General features: G+C 45.5%; 1 protein-coding gene across 2 annotated transcripts in view; it reads right to left on the bottom strand.

Annotated features, from left to right (window-relative positions):
- Positions 1-20,979, bottom strand: part of clmpb (CXADR like membrane protein b) — a 56,555-nt gene that overhangs the window by 11,520 nt on the left and 24,056 nt on the right. The window contains exons 1-2 of one of the 2 annotated variants that reach the window (XM_078108536.1): positions 4,378-4,467; positions 3,996-4,147 (exon numbers count right to left, since the gene is read on the bottom strand). In XM_078108536.1, coding sequence (XP_077964662.1) covers positions 3,996-4,109 — 114 coding nt within the window. In that variant the 5' untranslated portion in view covers positions 4,110-4,147; positions 4,378-4,467. Of the gene's footprint in view, positions 1-3,995; positions 4,148-4,377; positions 4,468-20,979 lie in introns of those variants that run through there. The other variant, XM_040179306.2, reaches the window with a different exon arrangement.

Below are 20,979 nucleotides of genomic sequence, written 5' to 3'. Positions count from 1 at the left end.
TAAATACAAAGCTCCCGATGCCTCTTTCTGCAGCAACTAGCAAACTAGCATTTACTGGTTGTTGATGTCAGTATTCATCGAATTAATGCCACCAATCCCCTAAATACGGCTTTCCTATTACTTAACAACACGGTTGGTTAGTTTGCTGAAATGTTTATGTCCCAACAGTAATACCCTTGGTATATTTGACTGGTGGCCTGGCATCAACATTTATCATTACATAACTCTAACGATGGTGTATTTACAGCTCAAAGGGATCCACCTAGTGAAAGAGAAAATATCAGCACCCAATGGTAACGTTGCTAACAATCACTTTGTAATCAACACTTGGGAAATAACATTTGACAAATCAACGCGTTTGCTGGAAAGCTGGTATCCTGGCGGTGTTCATTTAGCTGATTATCTGTGAGCGCCGTTATCTCTTTGTGCTCTTCCTACGAGTCGGAGCTGTCAAATTGACCAAATAAAAATCTATTCCGGTAGTGAGATAAAAGATTAAAGCGCCCACAGTGGCACTGATGCGATGTTAGCGGTCTGGCTGGAATGAAAGGATTGAGCGCTAATCAAATGTTTCCAAACCCCCTCCAAAGAAGACATGCTAGGATACTATAAATCCAAAGTATGTAGTGTATTTTTCACTAAATTAGTTACCAGGTAAGTAAAAACAAAAATAACATGTCTTGTAAGATATGGATCTTATCGTTTTAGTCTTTATTTCAGCATAAAGTGCTTTTTCCATCCAGAAAATTAGCCAACATTAGCACGTCAGCTAGCGGCCTGGGTCATGACCTGGAGCCTCTCTCCATTCACTCCTCACAATAAACAGCACACCTAAGTAAATACACAAATGTGTAACATATATATGTATATACAATATGTATATATTATTTTCTGTATGATCTGCTTACCAGGGAATGTTCACATTCTCTCTAGTACAAAATAGATCAAATGTAAAAAACACAACAAAACAACGAGCCGTTGAAGTGCATCTTTATCAGAGCTTTGAAACAAAAAAATGTCTGTTACAGTTTGGGATATTTCATTTTTCTTTTCACATTTATTTTTAGCTTCAGGTTCTTTGATGTTTGCAAAGACGTGGTCTTCAAAAAACGACCGCCTCTTTCCGCCGATACACTCTTTCCGCCTCTGCCTATTTACGTGTTTGCATGGCTCTTTTCGTCATTACTCTCCTTGATTCTCTTTCCTTCTTTCGCTCTTTTTGCCTCTCTTTCTCCATTCAAATCCACAAACAAAGACAAACACGGCTGTCACAGTGGCCTATTACTCAGGGCGAGTGAGAGCCTGCAGATGGGGACTGCTAAATGCCGGTGCCACAGTGTATCACGGCCTCAGAAACAGGGTTACCTGCTGTGATCACAGGTCACTACTGGCCATTGGCCACACGCACGCACACACGCACACACACACACGCACACACACACACAGCTGCACACATGCTCAAACCTACACACACAAAGTAGATTTTGAGCAAAAGTACAAATGCAAATAGACATACATTACTTTGCCACCTACACAAAGTGGGACATATTTTTTAAAAACATATATAATATATATATATATATATATATATATATATATATATATATTATGTGGATAATAAATAAGATATAAGTCCAAATGTATTCTGAACACATTCTTATGACAAGGAGGTGGTGGAGGTGGTGGTGTAAAATGGCAACAGGCTGTTTGCATGGTTTGCAATTCAAATTAGGCCGTTTATTTACTTAAAATGGAAATAATGAAAGTTAACTATATGTAGACATTTAGCGTTTTCATCCATCTTAAGTTTATTTTAAACAGATATGAGCGATTAGATGAAATATGTAGAGTGTAACAGTACCTCGTTGCTACCTGTATATAGTAGTACCAGCATTTCTAGCTGAATAATAGAATAAATCAAGAAGAAAAGGATATACTGCAATTTTGCAGTTGAAACACTCTTAATTGTCCCGTTATAAACGCCAATAAAGTAGACCTATTTTTTTAAATTATGTACTACGTGGGCAGCAGGCAGTTTTGCATTGTGAGAATCAACAGCATTCTCTAAAACGCAGTACTGCGCTACTGCAGATGTTTTTCAAAAAAAGATGATAACTTTAGAGTTTCAGCTATAAGCGGCTTACTTCCATTGTTTCACATCTTTGGGAACATGACATTTTCCAGGTCTGCGCCAATGCTGTTGCTATGGCGATACCCAGTGAGTGAATAGAGTTGTAGGTCAGTCCTGATGGGACAGCCTATTGAAAGTGTGCTGGATAAACTTTGGTGAGACGTCCCTCGCCCCTCCATTAACACGTGTAGCCTATGCATGTGCTAACAGAGGCTAAATGTTGACAAGATGCTCTTTCCCTTCTCAACACGAGCCTCCAGCATTACAAAGGAATAACTTATTCATTCAGCCTCAGGCGTAGCCTCTTTCCTAATCAAATTTTCAGACGTTTGATTTTAATTAATGGCGCCTTCAATGTTATCACACCGTTAAATATTCATCGCAATGTGGCAGTCGCGCCCCCCCCCCCCCCCCTTTGAATCATCAGAGCAAAAGACACTTGTTTTCCCGTTTCTTTCATTCCAAGTCGCTCGCTTCCCTGCTGCACACTCTTATTCCTTTCTCTTATATTTATCTGAGCCAACAGACACGTCGCCACATGAACGGACGACTTCGAATCTCTATCTTCCGATGGGAAGATGGCGAGATTTTACGCCTTGTCTATCCTCGGATGACACCTTCAATTTGGGTGAAGAAAGGCAATCATTCAAAACCGCTGAAGCTGAAGCCAAATCGTCTTGAGAAGTGACGCATGACAAAGTTAAGGGCTTCCATTGAGGTGATACTTTACTGATGACGGAATAGTTGAACCGACATTATGATGAGATCTAGAATCAGCTGACCAACAGATATATTTTTTTCGAGGTATCAGGCGGAAACAAAGGAAAATAAAAAATTTGACAATAAGTAAGGAATTGGAATTGAAGTTGTTTTGTTTCATTTTCTGCAAACAATGTAAACGACAGACCAGATGCTGCCCAGAACGAACGATTCAAAGTCTCAAATCGGGCCTGTAATAACTCAAAAAGAAAACCGGAGCACTTCAGAGCGACGGATATGCAGCGCAGGCCTTCTCTCTTCCATGGGCTGACATTTCGGAAACAACGAAACGCCTTCGCAGAAGCTTTAGGGAGTCTGTGAAGAGTCTCATGTTGTTTGTGTTTTAGTGAATTAGGTTACAGCAAAACCTCCAGAGAACCGGCGAGGCTGTTTAAAGGACAAACGCTGCAGTAACGCTGCTCCGGCGGTTAGCTAACTTTCGCTTGAGTTAGCGGTTCCTACCTAACGTTAGCTTGCAACATTACAGTTTTTCGGGTTTCTACTGAGCTAACAGCCACACATCCGATGGGAAGACATACAAATATAACTAGGACTGTTTCTTAGAGGAGTAAGGGAACATTATAGTCACATTTAAAAAAAAAAAACACAAAAAAAAAGGCTAATTGAAAATCTTTCCCAAGTCATTTTATTGTTACATCTTTAATGCTTTAGAAAAAGGGTTCAAGGTTACAACTGCAGAATGAGTTGGGGGACATTCCAGGTGTACCTGTTCCTTTGTGAAAGGTACTAAAACTTGAAGTACCACAGTAACTTTGGCCATTGAGTTAATGTGCAACTGTTATGGCTCCTTGGAAATCAATCAGCGTGCCTCCAAAGGATGTATGAAAGAAGAGAGAGGCTAGAGAAAATACAGTAGGAGAAGAGGTCTGCGTTTTAGTGCAAATGTTCTTATGTTCTAATGTTCCGCCTTTAAAACCACTTTTACTTCTGAAGAGGACACAATTTAGGCTGCTCTTGTTGGCAATGAACAGTTAAACAAGCATGACCTTTTTTTTAAAGTGTTACCTTGCAGTACTTCAAAGAGACTCATTTCAATGAATGTCTTTAAACCCTTAACATGGAAGAAAAAGGAATCTCAGCTCACCACATTCTGTTTGGAGTTTGGTTTCTGGAGAAGCCACTCGATGTCAAGAGAGCCGGATGACGGGAACTGGTGGTGGCACGGTAAAGTGGCATTGTCCCCGACGACCTTCTTCATCTCAGTCTGGGCACCCACCGACAGCAGGCTGAATAGAACTGAGGAGAGAGGTAAGGAGATGTCAGATGCGGACACGCGCTCGATCCAAACTTGAGACAAAGAGGCAGATGCTGCAGACGGGAAGCAAAGCCATGCCGATGGAGGAAATTGCGACGCAAGGCGCACATGACCCAGAATCCCGATTAATATCTGACAGATGTTGAGACACATCACACCCAGATGCTGAAGAGAGAGGATTCTTTTATTTTTTACAGGAAATTGAGTTTACCATAGAAGGTCGGAGGGCAGCATTATGATGATCTTTCTTTAAACCTTTTGACGTCAGCTGTCAAATAACACTTTCCACCTTTTAGCAATTGCGACCTGTGGAGGAAAGATACACGGATGGGAAACAGTTTCCAGAGTCCCTCTGAATTACTACCAACCTTTTCCTCACCCTAGTCGGGCTACTTTTCCATCATCAAAATGGAATTGACACTGGACACTATCCACAAATGGGACATGCAGTCCTACAGCAGTAACACACGCACCAACAACAGTCGACTCAGTGGGGTGCAATAAAAAGCTGCAAGAATTATGATTTTGTGCACAAGCAAGTGACTTGTCTCCCTGTGGGGGAGCAGCGAGGCTAATTTATTGGAGGATGCAGGTCAGCCCTGCGGGCTTCAACAGGGAATTATCCAAAGGCGTCGGGGTGGGGGGTGGGGGGGGCGCTCGCTAAAAGCTAAAGCTATGGATGGTGTTGTTGTGTATTTTTGTGTGTGTGTCCAGAGGGTGGGGGGGGGGGCACTGCTGAGATATTCGACTCCCTCCACCCAATAGAAAGGCTTTACAATACTGCAGAGCGCCACTGAGCTGAGATATTTTTGGCTCAACATTGTTTATTTAGTTTGATTGCTGAACAAGCCAACAGCTCCTAGGAATTCTAACCGCGTGTATGTATATACATACTATATTAACCCTTGATAATGAAATGGAGGCTATATAGTCTCCATTTCATTATCAAGCTATTGAACAGCACGGAGGTTTAATATTTCCCCACGTCTGCACAGACTAAATAAACGTCATGGTGTGGAAACCTGTCCCGTACATCCGCAGGTGTTGTTTTCTGTGGTGGCGTATTTCCACCGCGAGCCTCTCTCTTTAAAGAAATCTCCTTGTGTTTTAACAGACACAGTCGCTGTCAGATGTTCCACAGGAGACCGAAAGCGGCCTGCGCATGCATCAGCATTCACTGGGCGCTTGTCCACTTGCTCGCCCTCACAGGAGCCAACACCCTGTCCCATAAGTGATCTCCGGGCCAATGAAAATGTCAGCTCTGCGCTGTGAAACCAGTGAGTCAGTGCTGACGCAGGACACAGTGGAGCAGCCTCACGCAAACCACAAACCTAGGGAGTGTCATACGAACGACATCATGTGGATTTCAGCAGTTATTTACGTTCTGTTTAAGCCCCGTCTGTACTTCCGCTGTTGGCCCGAGCGCCTCGCTGTCAATCAACTTTCCAAGTTTCCAATTGACGTTCGCTAGTTGTTCAGAAAAAGGCCATTTCACGGTTGGGCGTTTGTGTGCTTGAGAGCCCAAGAGTGACGGTGTGCATTGCTCAGGTGCCTGTGCGATGTTGGACCACCTGTTTAGTTCAATTCATTAGTCAGCAAAAAAAAAATAAAGTGCCACTTCCGTTAACAGCGGCACTCCAGGACCCTGAAGGTATCCCCCCCCTTTATGACTTTTTAATGCAGCACTTGCCGGGTCATTCATCATGTGGGCTCCCCACCGTATTAGTTTGGATGTCAGAAAAGAGAGTTTTGCAGTGAAAAGGAGGGAGGATGGTCATAGTGTGTGTGTGTGTGTGTGTGGGCAGTTGGTTGGGCCTAATGGGGCATGTTAATACCCGATAGTGGTTTAGGGGTCCGCTGGGACACCTGTGCCCACTGTCTCCCCTCAGTTCCTCCAGCTAACCTCTATAATCTCACTGCCCCCACAGCCATCGCCAGCGCAGGGCAGAACGCAGCACTGCGTTACACGCCTGATAAGAGCTGCCAGGCTCTCCTCTCACCTTCCACCTTCTACTTGACTTCCCAGGCCTTCGACTGTAGGCTCTGTGAGTGGCAGGGTTTACCTGAAGGACAAATAGGGCCGCTAAAAGCCCAACGAGATTTTCGACATGCTCACGTCTAGATTGATTGTTACAATGGCCGCGGCCCGCTCACAAACTTTGGTGCCGCTGGTGTTAAAAATGTGCTTCATTGCCAAAATACTGACGTTTTTCATTGCCACAAATTGTACGTATTGTGTTTCACACAAGAGAAATGAAAAGCGAATGTGCTGTTCCTATTTCTCTGGTGTTTTTGCCACCGAGAATCGGAAAACAAATCAACATTTGCATTGAGTGGCGTAGACACCTGCTCCCCACTTTCCCACTCATTAAAGTTCTTGCAGAGGGGCTGTGCTGTGGTATTGGATGACACAGTGGTCCCAAAATAAGCTCGCTCCGTGATGTGCTTTTGCATTTGGATTGGCCTCATTCGCCGTTTGCACAGCTGGAACGATTGGACTGCGAGACCCCATCGTTTGTGTCAACATTAACTATGAGACTAAACAGAATAGATTGCTTTTGCAGCTATGCTCACACAGAAGAAAAAACGGTTTGGTCAGTTAAGTTTTGGTTTACGACCTCGGTTTTAAATTTACAGGGAGGTGACCTAGAAAGAATATAACATGTGAGACTTATTAGCGTAAACTGAGAAGAAAACCTCAGGGTGCTGCTCATGCATTCACATGTCTCAGTGAGATTCCATAAAGACGTGGGAAAGGCCACCTACAACGGCCATGTTGAAGCAGAGATAAATGTGGAGGGAACTTGAGATGTGATAGCTCACGCTTTCTTTTCAGTTCAATCTTTATCCGAAGAAAGAAAGGAAAAAAGCATGTCACAATTAACCAAAAGCGAGAGGAGGCCAGAGGTTTGGAGAGAGGCAGAGAGAAAGGGAGGGACTCGTCAGAGAGAAGTACAAACACATTTGACAAAAGGGAGGGAGTGAGAGGCTGTGGTGAAATATAGAGGAACACATTTCTATGAAAAAGCCCTAGGGGGAGTTGTGCTCCAGTAAATCCGCCTTACAGAGCCCTGCAATCTCGTTATAGTGTGTCCAGTGAGACGGACAGTCAGACAAACAAGGCAGGCCTGGATCTTTCACACTGCCCAAAGTCAAGCTCTGTATCCCTTCACTCAGCACATTGGCCTGGTCGGGGCCTTTGCTATTTCCAAAGCTTGTGACCTCTGGTACTCAAACACAGCGTATCAGAGAACAGAGAGGGACGGGATTGGGGGGGGGGGGGGCGGGGGGGATAAACCATAGGGGAAAAATACTAAGTATCGCTGTTTCATTACTCCCGCCAATGTCCTATTGTGTGCATCAACGCTGCTTTTCCTGTTCTGCTTTATGTGAACACATGCTGCATAGCTTTTTGCGGCAAAGACGGTAAATAGTTCAAACCTTCAAGTCACATTTGAGTAACGTGCACAGCCCCCACTGCAGATGGCCCAGGTCACATTCATCTCCCTGCCACTATGTAAAAGGTCTGCTTATCTTTGGCCAAATACAGTTATGTCAAGGTCAAGTGCCGGGGAGAGAGAGAACTGCTTGGGCTACGACGTCCATAACAATTCCCTAACATATGGCGCTTTATGCATCTCACTAGCAAAATCCCACCCGGCGAATGTGAATAGAATTCGTCCATTGTTACTGCTGACATGAGGTAAGTTTTCAGCTGGGACATGCTGAGAGGAGCATGGTACTGATGAGACAAACAGTGAAATATTCACAGCTCAGCGAGCTGCTTAAAAGGCAGTGTCTCCTCCCCATCACGGCAGTCCTGTGTGACCCCAATTGGCTATCTAATGTCAAGCATATCCCGACTGTATACGCCTCAAATGCCACCAAAGCAGCAAGAAGATTCATGGATAGTACATGTAGGTTACATCTTCTCCTCCCGAATGTCTTTGGGGATTTTGAGACGGACTCGCTGGTTTAAAAAAAAATCTTCAGATGTCTCAAAAGACGAGAGGCCGCCTCCAGTTGAATGTCTTTAAAAAAACAACCCCCGATATACACTGTGTGAGAGAGAGAGTCCCTTATTCACTCAGCCACCGCTCGCTTTTTAATTACAGCATCTTAAGGGGTAAGTCTCTTTAAATGTACCACGTTATCATGCCCTATTAAAACACATGTTTTGCATATGGCACACTACACTAGTCTCCTTGTAGTTTCAAGGTCCAACTCATGAATACATCGCTCCCCGTAAGAAATCAAAGGGGCTGTTTTCTTCCCCTGACTGGAGGCTGACTCTTTGAAGGGATACGATCCCATAATCCTCCTCGCCTCACACCCAGCGACCGGCGCTCCCTTCCGCTGACAAAGAACTTTTGTTGGTGTCATTTTACAACCAAAAAGGTACGTAGAGTCATTACCAAGGAACGAGTAGGGAACACATAGGCGCTAACTGCTAACTGGCAATAGTTTACAATTTCCGCAACAACTCCTGCGTCGCTCATTTCTTAAATGTTAGTGTTCTGTGCCTCTTGCAAGTGAGAATTGTGCGGGAAAGGAGCCATTGCTTCAAGGTGCAGGGTTTCATTTCCAACTAACAAGCAGCTGCCACTTATTGATGAATGACACCAACCCAGAGATAGGTTGCTTACCGGTAAACATTATTATGCAATAATGTTGTGATTCATTCCTTATAAAAATGTAAATCTAGACGTCCTTTTTGAAATTGACATAAAAAATGATACATTGTCCCCCTTTCATATCCGTTAATTGTAGCACCACGAGGAGTGAGTCATTTGGAAACATCTAGGTGAAGGGCTTCCTGTTCATGTCTCTGACGGGGGTTTCAAAGAAGTCTGGTGCAGTAATGGATGGTTTGAGGTGGAAAAGAAGGCATGGAATCATTTCCACAATAGTCCCTTGATCTTGGAGAGGGGGTGGGTGGGGGGACCAATGGCTACAGGGAGAAAGGAGATGAAATAGCACTGGCGTCTGAATAATGTAAGGCCTTGTGGTAAATGTTCACCTTGAGTCACTCTTATTGTGTTCATTAGCGTCTCTTTCATGGCCCCGTCATTGCTGTCACGATTGAGCAGTGGGGACGCCGTCCCGCTGACAGATGCCCAAAATAGATCCAAAATTAGTTTTTAGCGTACAAGCACTTTTAATTCCCTCAACGTTTTCTGCATTTTCTCCCTGCAAAAAAAAAAGAAAGCAGGGAGGAGATGGGGAGAAAAGCTAATTACAACATCCCCCGAGGGAGGAAGAGAAACCTGCTTACGGCGCTTTACGTATCAACGCGGCCTCTGGTGGCTCCACCCACACTCATGGGTGTAGCTGTCCAAGCTGCTCAAGTTACTCAAACAAACGCTCCAAAAAAACCCAAATCGAATTCTAAAGAGAACATTAAAAAGCTAGACATTACTGTGAGCCGCTTGTCCTGTCATTTGTTTTAAGCTTTATGCAGAAAAAAGAGTGACGAGAAAGTTTTTTTTTCTAAAAAAAATAATTCATCATTTTAGAAAGAATGGTCCCCATTGTATGGCATAATGGTAATTACAGCAATGCATCTTGACTTGCAGAGTAATCTGCAGAAGCATAAACCATTTACAGGGTTGCATTCGGCTTAAAAAAACAAACACTTTCCAAGACATTTTTCTCCCCTTTAACGTGTTCAGACTGAACACGGTCCAAATGTCAAATGGTGTGTTTTGGACCAGATAACACGATTCAGTTAAATGGGGCCCGGGACAGCGACCTCCCCATTTTGTAGAAGCAACCGTTCCTCACGACATCTGGCTGAGAAAGCCTCAACGGACCAGCGTGAGTGCACATTCACTTTGTCCTGCACATGCATGTCCCAATGTGAGCCTAAGTAGGAGCAGGCAGCAAGGAAAGAAGAGAGTTACTGTCTGTAGAAACTTATCCCCAAGGTTACGCAAGCTGTGTGTGGTTGTGTGCGTGTTTGTTAAGGGCAAGTACTTCCTGCGGCACGTGCGCACAATCTTGAATAAACCTGCTTGTCTCCCGACTGAGAAAACACATTTAAACAGAGGACAGAGGAGAGTGAATCCTATATTTAGACATGCACAAAAAGTGCTTTGTTCTTTTCTGTGGTTGCCACGAGAACTTTCCTGAAACTCATTTTCGTCTGACTGAAGGGAAACATGACAATTCAGCAATTGAGATTATCAAAGGAAAACAACTCCAAATCCGTTCTGAGGAATCATATTTGCTTTGACAGAAATCAAATTGGGTCTCCCTCGCAAAGAAAACCTTCTTTTTTAAACAATATTGTCTCAGGGCCGGGCACACTTATTACTCTGTGAGGCATTAAAGTATTTTGGTCGGCAGGGTGTTTTTGAATAAGAGCTCTGTTTCACTCCGTATGCCCATGCAGACGGGAACAAGATGTACCCATTAAAACACTGCAGTAGACAGGTCCAATGATCAACTTAAAGCTCTCCTGTTGGACATCGTCTCTCAGCTCTGCTGGGCGAGCTGCAGCCATAATGCCCACTCTGCACATATAAACAACCCTTCTCTCCTGCATAGTTCCCCAGTGACACAAAATGCTCCTCCATTTCCCTGCCTAATTTAAAGTGGTGGCTGGCGAGTGTGTGAACAAACTCCTCTCACATTGTTGGAGTGGCTGGACATGGCCACTGACCCTCAGCGGATCGATAACTAATAGGCTTTTGTGCTGCCAAGCCCATTTTGCTGCAATCTGCAATTTCTTTTTATGTCCAATAGGTTGAAAATAGCGCTGACTAGGTGTATGACCACAGGAAGCGGAATGTATCGCGCGGTCGCCCGGGCCTTTCTCTTATGATGGATGCTTCGCAATAATGCAAGCCGATGTGAAAACTTAGCTTATCTACCTCATGCACCATAAAGAACCACCCGCGTGACTTTTATTAAATGCAAGTCAATAACCCAGTGGTGTTTCCCCAGAAGTGTTGAGAGACAATAAGAGCCACAGTGGGCTTTATGGTTAACTTGGAATGGGAAAACAAGCCCAGAGATAGAGCTATATTTGGAGCAGCTTAGCTTTGGAAGCATTGTAAGATAGCCGCGGTCTGAATACGTAAGAGAGTGTGGCGATTCTAGACGCTCCTCGTATTCTCCTCCTCCTCCTCCTCGCCTCTCTGCACACACAGATTAAATTCCATTATTTAGGTCGCCGCGATTATTCGCCGCTGTCCGAAGTCGGAGTTCACCTGGAGTTAGAGACGAAGCCTCTGTCACTGGAGAGTCTAGTTTAGCGCGGTGGGTCTGCACGGGAAAATGGGAACCGAGCACGAACACAGAGCAGCTCCCGTGTCGTACATTTCAGCGGCTAATTGAAAACAGACGGGACGCTAACTCCCTCTCTCCATCCGCCCAGCTCCCGCGCGCCGCGTCACTGACATATTAGCGCTTTCCACCGGTCCTGTGGTATGCGCCTGACGTATCACTTTACTCCAGCGGCGAGGCGGAGAATAACAAAGCATGGCCGACGCCTCACACCGAAACAAGAGGATCAAATGGCCGCCGCAGAGCTGCAAAGGACATAGAGGTAACCTATCCATCCAAGCCCGCGACTGGGAAGGACACGTCGATGGCCACCATTTCCCCAGAGGTGAGCAGATGCCACGTCTGCTTTGGCAGCTGTACACTGAGAGGTGTTGACTGGTGGCGCGGCTGACTGAGGCAGAACGGTCGCTGCACGACGGCCGCGCGGGCCAACGGGGGCTGAGGGGCTTCCAGGAAAAGGCCTCACTTAGGCTCATTTAGAAGAGTTAATGGACCAGCATAGCATCTGTCCTCATGATTAGCTGAGCCAATTCAAGCGGGACACTAAACTTCAAATGCTAAATATACACACGCACACAAAAACACCTCTTGGAACACTTTTATTGCGGTATTGTGGAAAGTGGTATTTTAGCTTGTACCATGAATAATAAAAGGAAAGGCCACATTTAAGGTTGCAGATTGTAGAAAGAACAATGTCCACATCTTTTTATGTCATAACGCAGGTTTAGGTACTTTTAAAGCTCCACCCAGAGAGTAATAACAGCGTCAGGACTTAAACAGTAAAAACAGTAAGGACGCTGGTAGACGTGTCGATAAACTGACACACCTAGTGAGACACTGGCTGCAGTGACGCTGTGAGGATGTCATCAGCGCTGACGTGGAGGACCAGAAAGCGCTGACCAACCAGGACAGAGTGTGCCTTTTCAGGATGGCAGCTCAAAGAGACGTTCACTAGAATAGAGCGTTGAAGACAGGGCAACGAGAAGCGCTTTTTACGAGGATCAGAGCATGTGAACAATACGAACCTGCAAATGAACACCACGCATCTCCTTAAAGGTCAGTCAAGCAAAGTGGGAATGACTAGACCGTTTATTTTTCCATTCCAGAGGACCACGCTAAACATTTTTTAAAGTCACCAGTAATTGCGTCGTCTCCTAACGGTGATACAAAACACACACAAACGCACACGCTCCTCAAAACAAATACGCCTGCCCTGTGTGCTGCTCAGCACCACCTCTCCCCACCACCCACCCCCGATGTCTAGAGAAGGAATGCCCAGGCGGCCACATCCGAGGGCGGAGAGAAGATTGAAACCAGATGAATGAAGCTCGGGGTACAGCCTGCTCGCCAGGCCCATATTTCACTCCCCCGAAGCCTGATTAAAACGAGGTGCGGCACCAGCCGGGCCGAGCCGGCTCACTCCGGCTCGAAGGAGGACATTTGCTCGCGGTGACACTCGGGGCGAGAAGGAAACGGGGCGAAGGTCACCGCCGAGGTCTCGGCAATTTGCTCACACTGCCTTTTTTCAGAGGCTTCTTCAACGAGACGTCGATAGGCCTTTACATTTGTACAGATTAAATTCATTTGATTAAATGACTGGGAAAGAGGAATCTGTCAACTTGGGTTGTTTTTTGTTGCGGCCGAGGAGGTACAAAGTAGGCCATTGACACGGAAAGTATTAAATGACGTGCCAGCGGAAATGAGGGCAAACTGCAAGAATTGAGGAGCAAGAGTTAGTGCTTGATTTTATTTAATATGGATCACATTTAAACACCGGATGGACATTTAGGTTTTGTCAGGCCCACATCCATGTCTTTGCTACTCCTTTTCGGATTTGAACAATAGTTGTATTGATTTGGTGCCAAAAATGACCTTTCAAAATATTCGTATATTGTGGATGTACGGAGTTTAGTGAGAGTATTAAAGGTCTTGTAGCAAATCACTTCGCTTACAAGGATCTCGTGTGCTGTGTATTAAGGCCGAGTGCTCACGTCAAGAATAAATCCAGAACTCTTAGAGAATGTGACACTGTTTTGAATTCTCTGAGGCAGGATCTTCATGTTTGTGTCCTGAGATATTACAGTCAGTGTTGAGCAACGGTGCAAACTTTGGACAAGATTTACAATCAAGAGGAAAGAAAAAAAAAACTTTTCTATTGAGTGGATAAAGATAAAGTAGAGGTCAGAGAGTGTTTTGGTTTTTATCGTCCACACTACCGGCCTGAGACGTTTGAAATCGCTGACACCCGGATTGCATTTTATTCTGGAAGGGCCTTTTGAATAGAATGACCTTCTGGGGGAAAAAGAACAACAACATCAAGGATTTAAGCTATTTTATTTAAGCTACGGATGCGCGGCTCCTTTTGTCGGCCGTCTGCAGTCGCCTCCTCCCCAGATAGCGAGGCAGAGTGGGAGGATATGGTGCTTTTCTTCTTCTCCCCTTCCTCCCCACGCAGCCGGTCGGCCACACGCGCCACTCGCAGCCCAACGCGCTCCCCCGTTCTATCCCCTGGACGTTTTAGCTACGTTCCCGCCGAGAGAGTCGCGGCTCGCCCGCCTGCACACACGCCAGCAAATTGGGGGCCCCAGCTCGTTTAACTGCGCCGTAATGTTTAATCTGCGTTTGCTTGGTCAACGAGAGGTTAATCTCATTACTTTATGCTAAAAGACATGCTCGGGCATCCTCTGACAAGGAGAAGGCTACACACAAGTTAATTAAAAGAGCAATTAAACCAAGACAGTAGTTCCCGCTGAACAGCGGTAATATGTTTCCTTGACAGCGGCTCAGCGCGATGGAGAAACGCAGTTCTGCAGTAGTTTGTCAGTGATAACATTTTCATTATGAAGGAGTTATTAGTTACTAGTTGTACTGGAACAATAGAAAAGTCTGGCACGAGATTAGCTTCGCTCCGCGGTTGTGCACATGCTTTCAACTAAACTTTAATGACTGTCTGTGGTTCTCCTGCCAGGAGGCGCGCTACTAAAAGGGTTACCACAATACACACGCACACTATTAGAGCTCTTAATTAACTCCAACAGGTTGTGAAAATGAACAATTAGTTGAGACTGAAATGAAAGAAACTTCAATGTCATGTGTTTTATTGGAATCCCTCACAACGCTAGTTTGAAGCATTTCGTCTAGAAAAAATATATTAAGGTGAATGTTAAACTAGATTGTCTGTTAAAGTGCCTTGAACCCGCCTTTAACCCCATCAAACTCCTCTTTTCAAAAACAAGTCTAATTGTACGAGTCTATGAGAAAATGTACCTATTCTAACTTGATTTATCGGTCAACATTATAATCATCGTTTAATAGTCTCACTTATAACTTTCAAGATTTCACCAATACTGTGTTCATTTAATAAATCAGATTTGGGGTAAAATAAGACTAAAAGAAAAAAAGGCTTTGGGGTGATTGACAGGTGAACCACGGCACTAATAATGAATACCACAAAGCAGGACGTCTGTTAAACACATAATCCATTAGCATATGTTAACGGCCGACTCCGTACAAACCCGACATTACGCATCGGGACGCAGGATTTACGTCACAAAGACTCACGTCATCCCCAAAATGTGCAGTCGGACTCTACGAGATCTCTCCCTCGCCGAGGGCCATTATGCACCCTTCAGTGTTCAGCGTCCTGTTGGGGAACCGGGAAGAAGCCCGCTGGCTGCCCGCGGGCCCCGCCGCCGCCGCCGACCGGAGCCCCTCCACGGATGAATCACAAACAACTCCCCTCGGCCTGCGTGACTTAATCCCCTGTGACATCGCCACGGGGGGCACAGGGGAAGAGGGAGCGGGGAGAAAGGAAAGGATGCCCTGTGCTCAACTATCAAGTGAATTAAACATTTGGATGAATGCGTGTGCGGTGTATCTGAGGATCTGTCATCGGGTCCGACTAATTTCACACAGGATAGCATCTGCACTTGGGGGGGGGGAGTGTTTATAGGGGGGGCAAAGGGACTTAGATTTCATCTCTTCTTTCCCTGCATGTGTGTATAATGCAAATTCACGTCCCACGGTCCTTTCATTTTAATATGGCCACACAGCTTAAGTTTGGGTACTCTACACAGTGTGGCAGCTACCACCATAGTCAACGTCACGCTCCTTTTTTAGGAACCTGAATGCCGCCTAGAATCTTAGTTTAGGCCTCGGGATGCAAAGTGCTTTTGTCCCTTATGCATTTGCCCTGGGGCAGTATTTCCTCCAGTATTATAAATAGCAAGGTAGAGCTGCAAAACAGTGTCAGCAGTGTGATATATAACAGAGGTGGGAGCAGCATGTTTTTTTTTTTTTTTCCCCTCTAAAAGTCTGGGATATGATTTCCAGTCACTCTGCAGGCAGTGCTGATGCAAGGCGCTTTCGTCTGGAGATTAATGAACGACGTTCGGCTCTTTGGCATTTGGAATCCCACACAAAAGGTTAAAACAGCCTGTGACCAGTGAAAGGTTTATGGGGCGCGCCACTCAGAAGGTTCTGCTCAGGGAAGCATTTCCTTCATCCCACACCTTCCCTGCCATTTTTACAGACACATCAAATTTAAACTTTTCCCTCCAAGTATCTCGCCTGACAAAATCAATTCCAGTCTACTACTACTTTCCTCTCCTTTCCAACAGGCGAGTGTGTCCATGTGTTGCGTATTCCTGGATGCTGACGCTGATAACAACAATCTGGTTAAAGGTTTGTCCGTGTCAGAAGACCTCAGAATAACAACACCCTGCCTCTTTCGTGGGAATGTCATTGCTATTATTATCTGGAGGAATGATTTGGGCGGCCAGGTGTTGGTTCCAGGTCCCATTTGTCTGTCTGGCTGACCTTCAGGCATTTATAAACTCTGTCCAAAGTACGTACGTCACTCTATTTTCTCTGTTTCAGAAACTTGAGGCAGTCGGTTTGAGCAGACTTAGGAGCTTCTGGGTGGTCGGGTCCCAAAAAGCTTCCTGAGATAAACACCTTGCCCTGTTCTATTGTGGTGGGGACATCACATGTCAGCTGACAGTGGTCATGATTGTTACAGAACCTTTACTCAGGATTACACCAAAAAAAGTGCAAATCTCTCCACGGCGAACCTGGGAGTCTTTGACGCAGAATGGAAGACAAAAAGACTCACTGTGTGTGAATGCCTGCACCAGAGGAAATGTGCCACACAGCATCGGATGGAGCTCTCCTGTGAATTGCAAACCTATTCTGCATCCCTTCGCTCTCCCCTTTCCTATTGGACGATGCTGCGATGGGGAGGTTCCTGGCACCGACAGCGGCGTCATCATCATACATCTATCTTACGTGTCTTTTATCACTCAGCTGTACCACAGATCCAATAAAAAAAAGACAGCAGACTGTGAAAGCACACTTCTTGCCACCGCGCGGCGCCTGCTCAGCCGAGAGGACTTAATGCCCGTGCCACGCATGGCCGGACCGATGCGAGGAAGATGACAATGTTCTCCCCTCCTTCCTCCCCCCCCCCCGAGTCCAGAAGAAGAAACTGTTCAGACATCTCAGCCTTCCTCCTACTTGCCACATGCTGACCCGCTGCATCGCTAACCCCTAATTCCATCTGAGGAGCCATCCGGTTTGGAGCTAAAATACCACGGATCGAGATCGAGGGCGAAGACGTCAAAACCGAGGCCGAAAAGAAGCTTCTCATAATGAGAGGAATATCAAAGACGGAGCCAAAGCCGCAGGAGTCTGAATTGATCAACTTGCATTATGTTGTAGCTAAGCAGATTCCATTTGCATTCTGTAAAAAAATAATATTCATTTTTCTTATTTTTTTATTTCAGTATCTGAAGTAGCAAACCTCCTCAAATGTTGAAATACAACAACAGTCAATTTAGTCATTCTTTAGTCAGTGATTTTACAGTCCTACCAGAGCGGTCAGAGGTTTTATTGAGGGAAGCTTTAAACAAATAATGTGACAGTACCGGAATTCAGACTGTTTTTAAACATTAAAGCATCTAAATAAGTGAGTAAAAGCGAAAGTACGAACCCGAAAATGAGCACGATATTTCCTCTTTAATGCTTGGGAATTGATTCATGTCATGTTCTTTTATCTTAAGATGCATTGTAGAAACTCCTGAACCACAAAACTGCATTTGATTAGAAAACAAGAGGAGTTATCCCCCCGGAGGAATTCAATTATCTCTGAAAATACTACACACGAGTAGAAATGACAGGATAAAAATTGCCTTCTGCAATGCAGATCTATTTGCAACAGACATGTGTTTATTTATCCCAATGTAGCCTATCAGGGAGAATTCATCTCCTCGCATCCCTAAAGGATTAGGTACTAATCTGTTTGCTGAGGGAAAAAGGAGAGAGAAAAGAGCTTTTCTCTCTCATCCTCCCCATGTTAATATTTCTATTAGGGTTGCCTCCAAATGATGTGATGTGACACTTGTGGCTCCGCTTGAGAAGCCTGGCTAATAGGGAGGATAGAAGAGGAGGTCAGCCTGGGAGACGAGGGGATTTCGTTCCACCTGAGATCTGGCACCACTGCAAGTGTGTGTGTGTGTGTGTGTGTGTGTGTGTGTGTTTGTCCGCATATGCATATGGTGAGTGTGAGCATTAAAGTGAGATCTGCAGACGCTCATTCGGTGTGTGAGCGGTGCGATGGCGGCCTCGCCTCGCATGCCGATGGGAGGCTCCGGGTGCGCCAGCGACGGAGAAGACGGCTGCTCCCGTGCGGTTTAATGAGCAGGAGAGTTTCGCCCCGGAGCGAGGTCTTCTGAAGCAAACACACATCCACCGCCAAGCCACAATGTCCCTCTCCTCTTCCCGTATACTCGCCAGATAGAACATCCGGACTCGATTCATTTGTGCACCCGGATCGTGCACACCTAGCAGATTTGTAAACAAACACGTGCGCGCACACGCGAGTGAGAGAGCGATGCCGCCCGAAGCAACACGTTAACTGATGCCGTGATGTACGACTTTCAAGCCCCAATGTCCTCCGCCCCTGAGATGTCCTTTATTACAGCTTTGCCCCCATCCCACGCTAATGCAAAAGGACGAGGGCTGGGAATAACATCTGCATGAGGACGAAAAGCAATGATGTGACAAGAGAATGGGTTGAGGTGTGTGTGTGTGTGTGTGTGTGTGTCCATTCTGGATTGGTAATGCATCGTCACTACAGTAACTAGGTGCAATCCTCTGTACTCCCTTTACGGCACATACGTATCTCACAAACGCGTCGAATATTCTAACGACCTCGGAATCAAAATAACCTTTTGATTCCGAGGTCGTTAGAATATTCGTTAGAATATTCGACGCGTTTGTGAGATACGTATGTGCCGTAAAGGGAGTACAGAGGATTGCACCTAGTTACTGTAGTGACGATGCATTACCAATTGTGATCACGGCGAGGAGAGGGCCTCCAGCTACCCTGTTACAGTGTATGTAGATCATCCGCTAAAAGCGCAGAGAACAATGCAGAATGACATTTGAAGGGCTGTTCGTTGCCATGGAGTTCCCACCGGCAATTCCAGCACCGCATTTTTCAGCGAAAGAACGCTGCGGATTAAAGATGGTCAGTGAACGTCTGCGCCGGCCGGTCGCCTGTAATGTCACTGGGTTTTAGCAGGAATTAGTTTTAATGTCACTCCGTCTCCCACACCTGAATGTCACTGGCTTTTAATTGGCTCGCTTGTGAAACGGCGGTGTTACTCGTGGCTGAGAGCTATGGTTGGATGGGTGGATGCATGGAAGGGGGAAAGGGAGGAGGAGGGGGGGGGCTATAATGCATGGTACAGTGCACCAGACCCTGCGCCTGCTAGTTGAAGCATTCGAACATGTGCCATTGCAAATGGGCCGGCCCACAAAGTAAATGGGCTGCTCCGCTGCTGCATTGTTTCATTACTGCCAGGAATTGTACACAATGGAGTGTGAAAGAAAGGCCATAGAAGTTACAAGTTTAGTTTGTCTGTGCCCAAAAAGCATTTTTTTTTTATTAGCATCTAATAAAAAACCTCCTGCAGGGCCACTAATGACCTGCAAAGCTTTATAGTTGTAACAGTCCCACAGCACTTTAGTGGCGCAGCACAAATACTAACGTATAAATAGATCTTTCCACCCAACACGCACTTCATCTGTACCACTCCAGTAAAAAAAAAAAAATACCAGTCTGCAGAAGCAAAATCCGGGATAGACCCTGGAGTAAAATATCCAGAGGTCAGAGGTCAAACCAGTCACAGCTGCTCTAAAGTGCATTGCCGATGGGCTCGGGGGACACAAGGAGACTAATCAGAGACACACATGTACACATTCAGGCTCCTGCCATTTCTGTCTCTCATCCACACACACACACAAAGCTGAAAAGGGCATCAGTGACATTACAGGACACTGAAATACTTTGTCCATCTTCTCCTCCATTATGATAACAAAGAACTGGGGAGGACGGAATTTGTCACTAAATCAATTTAAAAACATGAATTGGATCAGAAAGTCATCATATATCGCTATTGTAGTCTCCAAACCCCTTTTGTTTGCCTACATCACATCACATCACATAACCGACCATCACTTACCAAATTCCTTTCACCCCCTTTTCGCTCATTGGGCCACAGCAACAAGCATGTGGCTGATGTCCGGCACGAGCGGCGACCGCCTAGTGGCCTCACAAGCAGCCTCTTGACCACATCCGTGCTTCAGGCGCACGACAGCAAAGAGAGCCCTGAGTTCCTATTGTTTGCTCGCACACATGCCAACTGCAAGAAATCCCCACCTTCTTTAACTGAACTGTTCATTTGTGCGCAGTGGGTATGCATTCCAATCCCTATTGATGAAGTCCAAGACAAGGCAGCAGTGTGCAGTGACATTTTTCTGGTGATCTCCAGAATCTAGATGAATGAAATCCCCACGGGTGTTCATCTATTAGCGCACTGGAATCCGCCATGACATGCAATAGCTTTTTGATGACGAGCAGCTAACGATCCCTCTGGCTCCGGGAAACAGTCAAGTTTCCAAACCTCGACTGTGTTTCAACCCGAAGAAAACTGCAGATCCAGTCTCAGTGGTCAGAGTTTTGAAATGCAACAGGAATCCATGGAAAGAGCCAAATGGGAATGTGTTGCGCAAATGTTACTGGCATGGAAAAAAAAAAAGTATAGGTTTGTACATTTTAGGAAGTTAATTAAAGTTGTTTTTTGTTCAGACCTTGACATCTCAGAGAAAGCGCTTAGACTTGAATAAGACGGATAAACACATGGATTAAAAGTTGTGTAGCCACTGAGATAAATACAAGAATTGCTGTTGGATGAGTTTTTTCCTTTCCTCTGTTACTATAGATGGCAGTCAGGTAAGTCTGGGGATCAGAATACAGGCCCACAAAGAGGCTCCTCCTCTCCGCTGCACGGTGAGAATACTTAGCGGCATGCAGGCTAACTCAAATGTGCGCAGACACACACACACACACACACACACGCGCGCACACACACAGACAACAAACACAAAAAAAAACCCGACCACATTCATCCTGGTTGACCCTTTGCGTCTGTGACCGACGGTGCCGACATTCCTCTTTCCG

This window comes from Gasterosteus aculeatus, chromosome 1 (assembly GCF_964276395.1).
Source record: "Gasterosteus aculeatus chromosome 1, fGasAcu3.hap1.1, whole genome shotgun sequence".
Taxonomy (NCBI): Eukaryota; Metazoa; Chordata; class Actinopteri; order Perciformes; family Gasterosteidae; genus Gasterosteus; species Gasterosteus aculeatus.
This window is presented reverse-complemented; position numbering and strand designations above follow the sequence as displayed.